This window comes from Tricharina praecox (assembly GCF_024521635.1).
Source record: "Tricharina praecox strain CBS 144465 chromosome Unknown BZA05scaffold_1, whole genome shotgun sequence".
Taxonomy (NCBI): Eukaryota; Fungi; Ascomycota; class Pezizomycetes; order Pezizales; family Pyronemataceae; genus Tricharina; species Tricharina praecox.
The window spans coordinates 2442928-2458071 of record NW_026250403.1 but is presented as its reverse complement, the minus strand read 5'-3'; the positions used below and the strand labels follow the sequence as shown (position 1 = coordinate 2458071).

The 15144-nt window shown below is 53.7% G+C and overlaps 6 protein-coding genes across 6 annotated transcripts; 4 read left to right on the top strand and 2 right to left on the bottom strand.

Annotated features, from left to right (window-relative positions):
• Positions 1–350: 350 nt before the first annotated feature.
• Positions 351–1722, top strand: BZA05DRAFT_366625 (uncharacterized protein; the record flags this gene model as incomplete). The annotated part of the gene is made up of 3 exons (XM_051481540.1): positions 351–710; positions 771–1046; positions 1103–1722. The coding sequence occupies exons 1-3, from the start codon at positions 533–535 to the stop codon at positions 1720–1722; spliced, it is 1074 nt and encodes a 357-aa protein (XP_051344629.1). The 5' UTR covers positions 351–532.
• Positions 1723–1994: 272 nt separating this feature from the next.
• BZA05DRAFT_440634 (uncharacterized protein) lies at positions 1995–2321 on the bottom strand (the record flags this gene model as incomplete). Its single annotated transcript, XM_051486615.1, has 1 exon — positions 1995–2321. The coding sequence occupies one exon, from the start codon at positions 2319–2321 to the stop codon at positions 1995–1997; it is 327 nt and encodes a 108-aa protein (XP_051344628.1).
• Positions 2322–7441: 5120 nt separating this feature from the next.
• On the bottom strand, positions 7442–8053 carry BZA05DRAFT_440632 (uncharacterized protein; the record flags this gene model as incomplete). Its single annotated transcript, XM_051486614.1, has 2 exons — positions 7442–7597; positions 7988–8053. The coding sequence occupies 2 exons, from the start codon at positions 8051–8053 to the stop codon at positions 7442–7444; spliced, it is 222 nt and encodes a 73-aa protein (XP_051344627.1).
• A 1795-nt stretch (positions 8054–9848) lies between these two features.
• On the top strand, positions 9849–12139 carry BZA05DRAFT_20050 (kinase-like domain-containing protein). The gene has a single exon (XM_051479490.1). It carries the CDS (start codon positions 10002–10004, stop codon positions 11820–11822), a length of 1821 nt encoding a protein of 606 aa, XP_051344626.1. The 5' UTR covers positions 9849–10001; the 3' UTR covers positions 11823–12139.
• Positions 12140–12262: 123 nt separating this feature from the next.
• Positions 12263–13246, top strand: BZA05DRAFT_329574 (carbon-nitrogen hydrolase; the record flags this gene model as incomplete). The annotated part of the gene is made up of 2 exons (XM_051480497.1): positions 12263–12329; positions 12396–13246. The coding sequence occupies 2 exons, from the start codon at positions 12263–12265 to the stop codon at positions 13244–13246; spliced, it is 918 nt and encodes a 305-aa protein (XP_051344625.1).
• A 1421-nt stretch (positions 13247–14667) lies between these two features.
• On the top strand, positions 14668–15144 carry BZA05DRAFT_440629 (uncharacterized protein; the record flags this gene model as incomplete). Its single annotated transcript, XM_051486613.1, has 1 exon — positions 14668–15144. The coding sequence occupies one exon, from the start codon at positions 14668–14670 to the stop codon at positions 15142–15144; it is 477 nt and encodes a 158-aa protein (XP_051344624.1).

Genomic DNA, 15144 nt, shown 5'->3' with positions numbered 1-15144 from the left:
GATACCTACGCCCATAAGCAACCCGCGGGGCCCCTAGTCTCCGCCAAATTGCGATCTTCTTTTCGGCGTGAAAATTGTAAGGCTTATAAACCTCTACCGCGATGCTGAGAAACGCAAAACCCAAAGCGCGGAGGTCCGCCAAGGTGAGTCGTCGTCACCCCGCTTGCACGCATAGGGAGTAGCAGAGACGTCCGATGGGTACCTGGATGTGAATACCACTGCTGGTGAGCTCGGTTTCCCGCGCCCGGTTGGAACTTGGCGTTGGCTAACTTGATTTCATGCGGTAGCCAGGTACCGGGCGTGATGCACTTTTGCATTTTAGTATCTCTTGGGCATCAATAGGGAGAGGCCAAGGATCCTCTCGGCGCCGTCATGGTAGGTATGTGCTCTGGTACTGAGTAGATAAACTCGGCCTTGCGGCCCCGAATCCTCAAGCATTCTTTTCTTCGAGCGTCCAGCATTCCGACAATTCATACATCCTCACCCCGCCTTCCCCTCAATCACTCGTCGCAATCAAGCACGTATCCCAACAATGCAGTTCTGGAAAACTCCTGCAGTCCTGGCTTGCGTCCTCTCGCTAGCCCTACCAACACTCGCCGCGCCCAAAGCTCGTGATACCGGAGTCGAAACCCGCAGCATCGACGAGATCTACTCCGCAGCCTTAGCGGAGTCCAAGGGCAAGACACTCCAGGTGGCCTGGGGTGGTGACGGTACTTTACATATCGCTCCGTGACGGCGCTGGCGTGCTCTTCCGCTGACACAATACCCAGAGAAATCCAATGCCACCGCTCTGGCATTCATGCAAGCCTTCCCTGGCATCGCGATCAACCTGACGGTGGACGTGTCCAAATATCACGACAGCCACACGGACCGTGCCTTCATTGAGACCGGTAAAGATATATACGATATTGCGTTCCTGCAGACGTTGCACGACTTCCCGCGGTGGAAGGAACAAGGCCGCCTGATGTCGTACAAGGCGAAGCCATGGGAGAGCATCTACAATGAGGTCAAGGACAGCGAGGGATACTATTATGCTGGCTTTTTCAGTGCGTTACCTATTCTCCCCCTGTCGCCCGTGAGCGAGTAGCTAACAGGAGCAAAGTCTCGTTCGGCAACATTGTCTTCAACTCCGACAAGCGCCCGTTGAACACCACGATCCCGACGACGTACACCGACTTCCTGCTGCCCGCATGGAAGGACAAGATCGTCCTCACGTACCCGAACGACGACGACGCGATCGCGTACCTCTTCGCGCTGATCATTGAGAAGTACGGCTGGGGCTGGTTCACGTCGCTGATGGCGCAGAACGTGACGTGGGTTCGCGGCAGCACGACCCCCGGCACAATGCTCGCCAACCCCGCCTCGCCCGTGTCCATCACCTTCTGCTCGTTCGGAACCGGCGAGGAGAACATTCACACGGTGGAGCCGGCGGACCGCTACATGTCGTGGGCGCAGACCGGCGCCATCTTTGCCAGCACTGAGATGCCCGAGACTGCGAAGCTGTTCGTCAGCTGGATCATGAGCGACGAGTACCAGACCGCCTCGGGATCGTCGACGAGGAGGGAGCTGGCCGCTGAGGATCCGTTCTCGAAGCAGTGGACTGAGCCCCTGGGCTTCGCCAAGTGGATGGGAAACCGTCAGGACGTCGAGTGGTACAAGCTGCAGTTTGAGAGCTTGCTGGGCACTGCGCAGGGTGAGAGCCCGCTGGAGGATGACTTGTGATCGACTTGTAATCCCTGGATTCCGATGGGAGGAGCGCGCTATATTTGATTCGCTGGATAGAAGATTATACTTGTAGCTGGAAAGTTTATAATATTATATAGGCAGATCGTTAATATATGCTTAATTTCTGTATATTGTCTATCCCAGTGGGCAGAATTAGCCATCTTTATTGTTTATACTTGTACATGGTACATAATGTATGCTGGGGTTGTTGCATCCACCACGGCGGATCACAAGTCATGATTCGCTTGATTCAATCTCAATTCGCTCCTCTAATCAACCCACACACCGAGCATTTTCTGCTCCGGCTCCTCTATCTCCTCCTTCTCCTCCTGCACTTCCTGCCCCTCCTTGGGGACATCGTACATCTCCTCGAGGAAAATACAGCGGCCGAGGGCCCAATGCAGCTGTTTCTGGTGCTCCTTTAGTTCGGTACGCAGTTTATCGTTCTCGGCAACGTTGATGCGGTCGGCGATCTCACAGTTGTGCACGAGCGACTCAATCTTCCGCCGCGCACGTATCGACTTGGCGGTGGGAGAATACCGACGCTCGGGGAGCAGGTCACGCGTGGTGGCCTGGGTGGTCTTGGTGGCCGCCATGGTGGCGGCGGGAGTCCTCTCCTTCTTGGTCTTTGTCTTCTTGACGATGCCCGAGGGCTGCAAAAGCTTGGGTGGCGAGGGGGGCGCGGTCTTGGTGGGGGGCTGCAGCGAAATGGGTTATTGTTATTTTTGTCGTCGTCGTCGTTGTCGTTGTTGTTGATCGCTTGTGTGAAGATGAAGAGTTGTTGGTGAAGTGTTCTGTGGATGGATGGATGGTGGATGGATGGTGGGAAGGGAAGGGAAGGAGAGGGAAAACGAGTGATGTGCCATGGTCGGCAGTACTACGACATCGCGGCAAAGGTGGGTTTTGGTGACAATGGCTTCAATCTTGCGAGAGTGGGAGGTTTCGCTACTATGGAGTAGTCTGAAGCAAGCTCTTCGGCCTGTGAATAGAGATTGTATGTATTCCCGGCGGATATCGAAGACAATAAGGACACATCAAAATGTGGGAAGGACTGGTGGAGGTGATTCACTAGAATGATCTACATGGAGAGAGATAAAGTGGTATGCTTAGGTTTAGAAGCTACCGGTACAAGAGAGAGAGAGAGAGAGAGAGAGAGAGAAAACCGAACATGGACCCCCTGGGCAGCGTAAGCGTCAAGCCTTGTCACGTGATACTACCGAGTGATATCTAACTAGTGCTCCCTCCGTCACGCCAAAAACAAAAACCGTCACCACCCACGGCGGTGGGTAGCTTGGAAACCCCAAGAGCTGAATACACAGGTCTTTTACCCGGGTTGAACCGGGAACCTTCCATCAGCTGCCCTCGCCGATTGCGTGGCCTAGACCATTAGACCACGCGGGGGTTTTTTCCGTGCTGGAGATATGAATTCGATGTCTATAAAGTGGTGCGTGCGGCTCCAGCACAACAACGCTGCCTGCGTTGAAAGAGCTCTTGAAAGCCATATATTATCAACGCCAGTTGAGCAATTGTGCCCTTTTAGAGCCTCTGCGCCTTTGGGATCTGCGTGCGTGTTTTACTGGTAACTAAGCTCGCTCGTCGCCGTCGGTATCCTCGTCACGTTCGATGTACATATGTACATTGACAGACATGATACATCATACATGAAGCACAGTATTTGATTCTGGAATCGGGATGGTAACATGAGATTATGTACTGTATAGCAGATCTAGAAGCCTCAGATTGTCTACGCCGCTTTTTCTCACGGCCTCAGTCCCGTTTCACTCCCTTGAAAGTTGACTGGTATATCCATCGGCCACTTACCTATCTCCTTTTGACGGGTAGAATATTCGGTCTCGAGCTCCACTGCAATCATGCGCCACTGCAAAAACAGTCAACACTCCGAAGTCTTCGAGATCTTTAAGAGCTGCGAGAAGGGCCAGACTATTCGGAATTCTTATGGAGTTAGTCATTGGTAAGCATGTATCGCACAATGGGGTAGTTTCGATGCGCAATAACTAGTAACTGAACCCAGTCTCCGTTCCCGCTGCAACCGCCGATCTCAATGGTGAGTGAGCATGAAGTGCACATATGCGGGGCATCACAGCACCTGACTCGCTTACTAGATGCTCGAAAAAAACAGTATTGGTCGCGGTTAATTAGTGTGAGAGACTTTTAGACAGGTGTGAGGAAGGGATAGAATCCCCCGAATCCCACACCATCTAACTAAAGAGGACGTATTGAAGTGTCTAGGAATTTCGACCTTGGGGGCTCATTTCAGCGATCCAGATTCTCTCTCGAGGACAGTCGCCAAGTTAGATACACGCCCCGTTTTCCGCGCGGGTCTCCATATGAAGCCCGCCAGACCGCCGCCATATGGGCCCAATGTACCGGATTTCCTTTGGTGGAGCGGTTGTTAGCCAACTTGAAACGGCACCATCAATTGGCAAAAATCGCAAGCCCGCCACAGTTCATGCCCGCCACAGTCCAAGCCCGCCAGACCGCCACTATATGGTCCAAAGTACAGGATTTCCTTTGGCCGATGACCTGTTGGCCAAGCCTAGAAACGCTTTAAGCTTCGTCTGGATAGGTCTGGATAGAGTAAAATTGGGTATAAAGGACGAGCTTATCCTCCTGGTTTCTAGATCCTCATCCAGCCAGCAATCCGCCTTCAAGACCATTACAAACCACTCACAACACTTTCCTCGCTGTCCTAGCTCAGTCAATTATCAAAATGCAGCCATCCATCCAAATCGTCTCCACTGCTGCTGCCTCCGAGGAATCCAACACTCCCGTTAACAATGAAAACCCCAAGGCCCACTGTTAGTTACCTCTCATCCCTCCCTCCCTCAATAGTCCCGATCAAATTTCAATAGTAGCTGACGACCGATACTCTAATAGACCACATGTGCACCATCTGCTAAGTGCTCGCCGGACCCTTAGTATCTATGATAGTGCGCCGGATCAGATTCCATCTTCGACCTTCCTTCTCCACAATCATTCTGTACGATTACCACTTTTCTTTTCGGGTTTCCAATGACTTTTTCTCGGAGTAGTGGGGCAGGAGGTTTTGTCTTTGGGCTATTCGAGCAAGTGGCGGGGATCATGGATGTGCCTGTCTGAGGGTTTTATATGTTGAAGGGTTGTGTGAGACGGAATAACGTACTTTGTTTTTGCTTTATGTCACGGTTATGTGTTGTCAGCTCAGCAATAATAGAATTATAATCACCTCTTGATCTTTCCGACCTTCGTCGAGCGGCGTGTGGCGTGACAGGAATAATCACTCAGTGCGGCGTTATGGTGGGCAATGGGCAATGGGTTTGTCGCCAAGCCCTGTACAGGAGCCCACCATTGAGACCAGATGGTGTCCGGTACACAAAAGGGTTCCCGGGAACGAAAAGGCCGACGAATGGACCAAACTGGCAGCTGGCAACCCCATCGCTCACGGAGTGGAAGGCACCAGACCGCTACCACCTCCGTAACTCGCATACCTGAGGCGAGGCATCACGTAAAGCAAGTGGAAAGAAGCCAAAGCATTGGCCGGCGCCCGAGTCACCAACAAGAAGTACCGGTTCGGCAGAAAATGTAGCTAGAGACCGGACCCGTTCCTGGCCATCATGGCCTCTAAGCGGCTGGATTCGAGGTTCTACCAGATGAAGCAGAACAGTGTCTCACCGGCCAGTACCTCCAGTGGACGACGAGTCAACCAGACGTGTACCCTGGGGATCAAACTAACAACACTTCCTCGCCACCTCCCCTGATCATAGTCTGCGCGTTTGGGATCTACGCGCGTCGTTTGCTGATACTCTCACTCGTCGGTGCTCACGTGTTCTACATAACCACTGAGGAAAGGGAACTGGGACTTGGCAAGGGGCCGACGGCCCCCTACTCTGTGTTCGATTGGGTTCGAGGTTTCTGCATTTTTTGCATATGGAGGCATTGGAGGGCGGCGGCGGGTTCGACGGGAACCATTGTCTTGTCTTGCTCGGAGGGGAGCGGGTAGAGTTCAGCGGACCATGCAGAAGGGAGAGATATCAAAAAATTTCAGTCAGGTTCTGGAAAAATCGAAAATACACACGTTAAGCGCATCTAGATTCCAGAACCCCGTCCATCCGCCCGTCCGTCCGCAACGTATGCCGGCTCATGAAGACCATATGTAGAGTATTGACCGGTACTTGAATCATTTTTTACTTTCATTTTTCTTTTTCGGTGGGGGGGTTTGATCATGCTCGTACCTACTCTATTCGGCCCTATGGAAGACTGACGGCGTGTATATGTACTTTTTTCCCATCCACAGTCCTGCCACGACACATGAACCGCCCGATGACAAGCTCACGGAAGACCCCCATCTCCCATGCCCCCTCCGACTGGGTTCGAAATAGTTTTCGTTTTTACTACTAGTCGTGGGCGGCGGATCTCCCCGACCTTCTCGCGTGATACCCCATGATCCAACCGGCCGGACTGGTGATTCGCGGTGCACCCTTTCCACCGCCGCGGCCCATCCCGAAGCAAAAAACAAAAACAAAAAAAGCACAAGCTGCGTTTCTTTTTTGAGCGGTTCACTTGCTTCGACTCCGTTATCTGGACATGTTCGTTCGGTACCGTGGGATCGGGGTTACTCTACTAGGTAGTAGCGTGCGTGGGATGGCATATACCTATTCCCACGGTGCCGGCGATCATCCCCAAAGTTATCTCTCATGGTTCACAAAAGGGGAATCCTCCCCTGTGCAGCTCGCTCGCGGACGAGTGCTGCGTTTTTTTTTGGCGTTTTAAAGGGTTTGTTTTTTCCGCATTGGGCTGTGTCTATAATAGAGTCGATATAGTTCGCGGAGCTCACACTTAAATCCAGTAGAGCAGCTTCCGGGATTTAGAGGCCGGCCGTGCGGCCGCGTTGGATGGACGAGTGATGATGCCTGGCGGATAACTGTATGCATGGGATATGTAATCAGCCCGCCGGACGAGGAGGCTTGCGAAGTTCGAACGCAATGCAACCGGAGGTTGGATCCGATGTTTCTCTTGGCAGCGGACGTCACGATAGATTTCTCGAACGGATTGACCATCGAACCTGCCGTCGTCTCAAGAGCCAGCTCTTGATACGCGGCAAGATTGAATGCTTTTTCCCTTCTTGGGGAATTGGCTGGAGGCTGACTCCAACAATCTGGTTTGCCTGCACTAGGTACTAACTAGTAGAGTAGAGTAGTCGAGCTTTAGTTGCACCCTGCATGGCCGACCGGCCGGCTTTTCCCCACGAAAACGTGCATCTGTTCTACGTGGGGAATCCGGGATTCACATATGATGTATGTACTGTACATACTGGTACATACAGCCTCGCGCTCCGTCCTGAGTTTGTTTCGGCCCCTCGGACGGAACCACGCGGAAAGCCCGAGAACTCTGCCAGGAATTCGGTAGCAGAGAGCCTGGGCCATCACGATTCACGGGGCTATATGTGTATAGTACGTACGTACCGGTACCTGCCGCCTATCTACCTAGATATGAAGAGCGAATTAGACCAGAACTACGGAAGTACTTATGTGCATATCATACATAGTATCGGAATGGTGGCCGACGCCGGTAATGACGATGTCATCCTGGATCGCCGCCGGTGAAGTGGTGAGAATTCTGATACGATATGATACGACGTTGTGAGGTCGCAATCCGAAAGATGGAACGATATCAGAGGAAAGCAAGCAAGTATGCCCGGTTCCCTCTGTGTGCATACCTACGTAAATATGGTCTCGCCCGTATCATATTTCCCACTGCACTCTGCTTTGAGGGCTTCGATCTCCTCCTTCTCCTTCTTCCCCTCCTTCTGCTTCTTCTCCTTCTTCTCCTCTTTCTTCTTATTCTTCTTCTGCTTCTTCTTCCACTGTGTGAGCTGCAATGCATAATGCGGTTCTGTTGCTAGTGCCACTGGTTGTTCTGTTCGGCGAAGTCGGAGGTGCGTGGCTTGGCTGCGAGTCCGCAGCTGGAATAGGTATGTAGATTATAGATAGGTACTTGGTTAGCTGTTCGTTATGTAGACATCACGGCTCATTCGCGTTGGCTGGCTGGCTGGCCTGGCTGTCGGAGGGGAGTCGTCGGTTGTATGTAGAAGAGAGATGGAATGTTCGCAATAGGTGGTTATCGATCGATATGGGATCCAAACAACTCGCTTCAGTCATGCACGTCGAAGAGATATCTTCTGGGGGGGACGTCGCAGTTAATGTATGATAATTATCGCTAGGAACCGTATTTCCTCGGAGAAAGGGAAGATGCCGTAAACAACCTTCGCGCCACGCGCCACGCGACACGGCTGTCCACTGTCCATACCCCAAAGCGCCTCGTCATTCATCGTTAAGTCAGCAGTCGCACACTCCCACCTCCCACAGCAGGTTTCAAAGCTTCTCTTCTTCTTTTCGACTGCGCCCCAACTCTTCACCTTCACCCAAATCTCCACCGTAGGACGTCGCCGACTACTAGTAGAGTAGTAGGCGAACTCGGCCGCCTTAGTTACTGGTTCTGGGTGGCGACACAGAGATAAGCAAGTAAGCAAGCGAGCGAGCAACCCTCCATGGCCGTCCTCAGGGTTCGTGCTTGTATGTGTGTATCTACTCTACTCTTACCCCACGCTTTCCCGGCCCAACTCCCCCCACCCCCCAGCAATCTATTGAGAAAGACTTTTGACAAACTGAATTTAGAGACTCTACTTACCGAGTATACCGTACTATCTACTATATACCGAAATACGAGAACGGACATTCTCGAATGCCTATATACGCAGAGCACATACATACGGTCCTCGAGGACGGTACGGTATCTACCGGTACATGGGCCCCCCGCCCGCCCGCGACTCCTGGCTGCTCTGGTTTCTGCCTGGTACGCGCCCATCCAAACTGCCGTTTTCCTACCGCCGTGGTGGCCCGTTAGTTACCAGGTTTGCCTACCTACCATTCACTGCCTGGGAAAATGGAGCATGAACCACGATATGGTTCGGATGAATCGGAATCAAATCGGAGCCAATCGCCAGCTTCGGTTTCCCCTATCACCGGGCACCCAGGCTCGTCGATCGCAGTCTGGCTGCCTACCTATACTGTGTCCATATTGTGGGGGGGGCTCCAGATGCCAATACCGCCGTGTAAACATAGTCGGCTGAGCTGGTGTGGGGGGAGGGGGATCTAAGGGGGGCATCTGAGGGGGGACACCGAATTCCCGGGATTACGGTCACTCAAAGCCCTCTTGGCGGGGGAATCGACGGAACCTTATTGGGGGAGGGGAGGCCCGTACTGTGCTCTACGCGGGTGAGATGCGATGTGATGGCTGATGACTCGCAGTGAAATGGCAAGCTGAAGTCTGGACACAACGAAACCGGCCATTGCGTTAGTGAGCCGTTCCTACTTGCATACCCCTCATTCCCCAGGGTCTCAGCATATCAAAAAGAAAACAAAAACAAAGCAATCGCATTCGGGGCTCTACTTTATTCTACTATGGGATTCCGGTCGTGATAGGCTCGTGTTGGGAACCGGAAGTGGAAGGGGCTGTGATGGTCAGTGTACTTGTCAACCTATCAGCTTCAGTAAATACTCCAAACTCCAGAGTTCGAAATAATACTCCATCCCTGTAACCCCGTCCGTAACCATAGAGTAGGTATCCAGCCTGTTGTATTGGCGCTCTGACAGGAACGTTCTTATCGCGGATCACCGCACAACACATGTACGGAATCCGTCAGGCATGTGCCCGGCGGGCTAGTAGGTGGTTCTATGCTCTGCCAAATATCAACCGTCGGCCGGCCTCTGCACGGAGGATTGAGTCCGTGCTTTTTACTACATACCCCGTATATTCTGGACTGTCTGCTGCTGCTGCTTCCCTTCTTCTGGTTTGCACAATCGAAGCATCAATCACAGACGATTCACCTCGCTCATCAACCTCACTTTCAATACGAACCAGCCGAAGACGCCCCCTCCCTCGCGTCATCCATTCCTCGGCTCAAGAGGTGAGCCGCAAGATAGGGCTGCACATCTTTCCGGGATCTACTAACACCACTACTACCAGAGGACTATCAGCACTTGTTGAATGACCACTCCGGTTTCGGAGACCTAGCCGGCGACCATCCCTTGTAAACCGTCATCTACGGATATTTATCGGCGTGGCGCTTGTGTTCAAGCGCGTGACGGATCCACCCGATAGATAGATATCAATATCTACGCAGGCAGTGTCCTTATTATTATAACAGCCCGGCCCTCACGAGTCACGACCCTGGCCCCCCCGCCCTCCCCCACTTCCTCATCCTACATCGAAACCCTATGGCACAGCTTGGGAACATCGACACTCAGAGATACGATTTGTTTTCAGCAATGTATGGCGGATACACGGGAAACTCGGGGCTACCCCAGCCGGTGGTGTTGACGTCCACTTTCTGGGACGACGAGAAGATCGCCACAACAGTAACACACGGTTACATCCGTCGGCAGATACCCGACTCCTCCCTACGGAAACGACTGGATGACCAGTTGAAATTTGGCGAAGGATTGACCGAATGCACCTACGGAGAGTGGATCGTCAAGAAGACGAAGAAACTGTTCTTGTTACTTGGAGAAATCGGCTGTCCGGAGAAGATCTTCGACCTGATCGATGGGTCCTGGGATGACGACGATCTGCCGCTTTCTCAGGAGAGTCTAGCACAGCTAACACTGGGACCCGGGATGGAAAAAAAGTTCTCCAAGAAACAGCAGTTGTTTATGGTCCGGGACCTCGAGCCGGGAACGCATGTGGATTACAGCGAGGACGAGATTGTCCCCTTGGAAGTCATCTTCAACCGCATCCCAGCTGCGAGGTCGCAGTCGGCAATCGAAAAGGTTTACCTCCCACGGCGGCGAGACATCTACTACTCCCGGCGGCGAGTACCCATCGCTGAGGAAGCATCCTCCACTCACATCTCGATCGAGGCATTCATGGACGAGATCCGAGCCATGAGTTCCATAACACATCCTCACATCGGCGCCATCTATGCAACCTACACCCAGCACGACCTTGGCTACATCATCCTCTCTCCGACGGTCGACCAGAGCCTTAAAGCGTTTATTCAGTACCCTCCGAGCACGTACAAGTCGCTTTCCAAAGACCGCCGGAAACTGCTTCTGATTGACTGGATGCACTGCCTCTCGGAAGCCCTTGCCTACCTTCACGAAGAAGGGCTTGCCCACGGGGACATCAAACCTTCCGGGATCATTGTCGACGGTTCAAACAAGATCTATCTTGCCGATATCGGCAATTCCAAGTCGTTCGATCCTAAAGCTTCCCAGGCCGTCACGGACGTTGAACGCTACGAGTATGGCGCGCCCGAGCTCTGGAAGCGGAAGATGTCATGCCACGAAACAACACAGTCCCAAGGTGTTACCATCTCCGGGAGGAATCGAGTGCGTTACCGTCCAACCGACCGCCGTCCATCCGATTCGTCGCAGGAATCGCCGCCCTCCTCCCCGGTCTTCGAGAAATCGGTTCACGTCGGAACATGGAGGAGCCCCACAAAAGTCGACTACTGGAACAGCGACGTATTCTCTCTGGCATGCATCCACGTTGAAATCCTCACATTTTATATCAAGCGCAAGAGCTCGGCCTTTGCCTCGCACCGCTCGTGCAAGAACCGACGACCCAGGGAATCGGCGCCTCCGGATGCGAGTTTCCACGCCAACATGGGCCAGGTCGACAGCTGGCTCGACAGCATCGAGAAGCGGGCGAAAGACAAACACGACAACGTGCTCCTGGGCTGTCTCAACGTCTGCCGGGATATGCTACAGCGGGATCCCGTACTTAGGCCCACTGCGCGGCGCATCGAGAAGGAATTGTACAAGCTCGTGCTGGGGATAACCGACGAGGAACTCCCGCATTGCGGCATGCACACCGTCGTCGTGGAGGGCGAAGAGAACTTTCCGGGATGGACAGAGGAATATTTCGGACAGAGCTCGCCTGTGAGCGAGGACGCTTTGGGCTTGAGCTTTGCGGAGGTGAAGCCTGGGAGCTTGGAGGAGAAGCTGCGGAAGCTTAGCTATTCAAGTGGCTTGAAGAGTAAGAGGAGTACTGGGAGTGGTTCGAGGCGGTTCAGCATTACCTCCTCATCCCACTGATTAGATACTGTTGTTGGGCATTGTGTTTTGTTTCGGTGGGTGGGCTTAGCAGATTGGGGGAGCTTTGGAGTAAATGTTTTTCTTCTTTCTTTCCCCGGCAGGGATATTTTTTCGCATCTACTTATTTTCTACATCTTGCTTCTACAGCGGCGAGAGGTTTCTTTTGTACATGGAGCGTTCGGAATGGGGTCATCTGTAGGGGTGTCTGGAGTACTTTGTTTTCTATATAGTTGTAGCTAAGAATGGTTAGAATGTCTTCACAATCGATCACTTTGGCCAAGACCAACTATGACGTTACCCCGCTGTTGAAACTCCGACCCCGGACCTTTATCACCATAACCACAGCTTAGCTACCGGAGTTCCACAATCTCTCTTCGATTCCCCCCATGATCCGCCGACTCCTCACAACCACCTCATCCCTACTATTCACCAGCACAAAAATGTCGACGGCACCGCCCAACCCTCTCTTGAAGCCAGTCAAGCTGGCCCTGATCCAGCTCAAAACGGGTAACCTTTCATCCCATTCCATGTCTCCCCACACTCGGCTCTAACCCGGCAATGCAAGAACCCTAGGCAGCGACAAAACCGCGAACCTCACTCGTGCCTCGGAAAAAGTCGCCCAGGCCGCAAAGGCGGGCGCCAACATCGTGGTCCTGCCGGAATGCTTCAACTCGCCGTACGGTTGCGAGCACTTCCCCAAGTACGCCGAGGCACTGCCATCACTCGAGACGGCGGCGAGCGCGAGCGCACGGAGCGAATCGCAGAGCTACAACCACCTCTCGGCGCTGTCGAAGGAGCACTCGATCCACCTGATCGCGGGCTCGATCCCCGAGCTGGAGCCGGCGACCGAGAAGCTGTACAACACCTCGCTGATCTTCTCCCCAACCGGCGCGCTGCTCGCAAAGCACAGGAAGGTCCACCTATTCGATATCGACATCCCGGGCAAAATCACTTTCCGCGAGTCGGAGGTGCTGACCGCGGGCGACGCGCTGACGCTCGTCGAAACCCCCTACGGAAAGGTCGGTGTTGGCATCTGCTACGACGTGCGCTTTCCCGAGATGGCAATGATCGCGGCGAGGAGGGGCGCGTTCGCCATGGTTTACCCCGGCGCGTTCAATATGACCACCGGGCCGCTGCATTGGGAGTTATTGGCTAGGGCGAGGGCCGTCGATAATCAGGTGTGGGTTGCGATGTGCTCGCCGGCCAGGGAGCTGGAAGGAACGGGATATGTGGCGTGGGGCGAGAGTATGGTTGTTGACCCGAACGGATTGGTCATGGAGAAGGCGGGGCCCGGGGAGGAGACGGTGATGGTCGAGTTGATGCCCGAGAGGATCGCGGAGGTGAGGAGCGGGATCCCGGTCGGGACGCAGAGGAGGTTCGATGTTTACACGGACGTTTCGGGGATGGCGAACAAGGCCGTGTAGAACAAGATATCATGGATGAGGAATTTAATCTGCGTGTTGAGATATTCAACCCAAATTCCTGACTATTGGCCCAAAACTAGCCTTTCATCCAATCCTCTGTGTCTGTATTTCTTGCGCATCCAGGATCGTGGTCAGAGGCTTCATTGAACCGACTGCCAAAGTCCCAAGTGCTTTCGAAAACACAAGCGCTGGAAATGACCACGTCCGAATGCCATCTCCTCAGGTGATCTTAAGCGACTGACCTCGCCGAATAATGAATCAACGCAATGCCCAAGTAAGTTGATTGAGAGGTGGAGTGGGAGTGTGACGAATTGGACTCCACACAGCAAATATACAGAAAGAAGCCTGGGCGGCAAGCACAAACCGGGCAGTTGGGCAGTTCAAGAATCGCGCAGGCGGTGGCTGCGATACCGGCACGTCATTGTGATTCCCTCCGAGTGGACGCTGGAGTAGAGTAGGTGCTCTGCTTGGCCGTTTGTAAGGCGAGAGGTTCAATTATGATCTGCTCAGTGCAAGCAAAGCACTTGCAAAGGCGGGGCACCCACTACCTTATAAACATCAAATTCATGTTTCCGGCACGGAAAAAAACCCGCGTGGCCTAAACCATTAGACCACGCAATCGGCGAGGGGAGCTGATGGAAGGTTCTGGGTTCAACCCAGGTGAAAGATCTTTGTATTCAGCTCTTGGGGTTTCCAAGCCACCCACCGCCGTGGGTGGTGACGGTTTTTGTTTTTGGCGTGACGGAGGGAGCACTAGGTAGATATCACTCGGTAGTATTAATGCGAATCACGTGATACGCCTCAATTGCGTTGCCGGCTGTGGAGCTGAGGACCCCTACATACATACGATGAACTTCATCGTCGAGGGAGGGGAGGAATAAAGACGTGTGTGATGAGTGTGGGTCCACCAGCCGTTCAGAGGACCGGTGGTAGGTGCTCGGAACATTCGGTGCGGTAGCGGGTCCAAGTTCGGTTTTCTTTCTCTCTCTCTATTTCTTGTACCAGTAGCTCCTGGACCCAAATTTGCCACTTCAACTGCGCCGGAGAACGTACCGAGTGATGATTTATGGTTAGCAGTAATCCGACAATCGCGGCAAAGGTGGATTTTGGCGATAATTTCTTCACGCTAGCGCGGGAGGAGGTATCCCACTTTCGCAAGACTGAAATGCTTTAATCGCTCCACCAGCCCTCAGAGCTCATCTTTTCTACCAACCAACCCACCAAGCCACAGCTCCCGTCTTTCCTTTCCTTCCCTTCCCACCATCCATCCAGCGAACACATTACCAACAACAACTCTTCACACAAGCGACAATAATAACAATAACGACAACAGAAATACCAATAAACCATGTCGCCCTAGCCCCCCACCAAGACCGCGCCCCTCGACCCCCTCGCCACCCAAACTTCTGCAGCCCTCGGGCATGACCAAGAAGCCGCAGCCGAAGGCGGAGAAGACACCCAGCACCACCGCGGCTACCAGCGCCACCCAGGCTAATATGGCCAGCACGCGCGCCCCGCTCCCAGAGCGTCCGCCGTCCGCCCCCGCCAAGTCGCTACGAGCGCGGCGCCTGATCGAGTCCCTGCTGCACAACTCCGAGATCGCCGACCGCATCAGCATCGCCGAGAACGAGAAGTTGCGCGCCGAGCTCAAGGAGCGCCAGAAGCAGCTGCGCTGGGCCCTCGGCCGCTGCATACACCTCGGGGAGAAGTACGGTGGCCCCGAGGAGGACAAGAGCCTCCGGCTCGATCCGTTGAAGAACGAAGGGGGATATGCGCCCAGCCGTGCGGCCGAGAGCATCTGGGTCAAAGTAGGTGCTGGAGGAGAGGAGGAGGTGGAGGAGGAGCAGGAGGAGCAGGAGGAACCGGAGCATAAAATGCCCGGTCTGTGGGTAGATTAG

Excerpts from the sequence above, each read along its gene's own strand:
- BZA05DRAFT_20050 (XM_051479490.1), top strand. The coding sequence starts at position 10,002 with ATGGCACAGCTTGGGAACATCGACACTCAGAGATACGATTTGTTTTCA.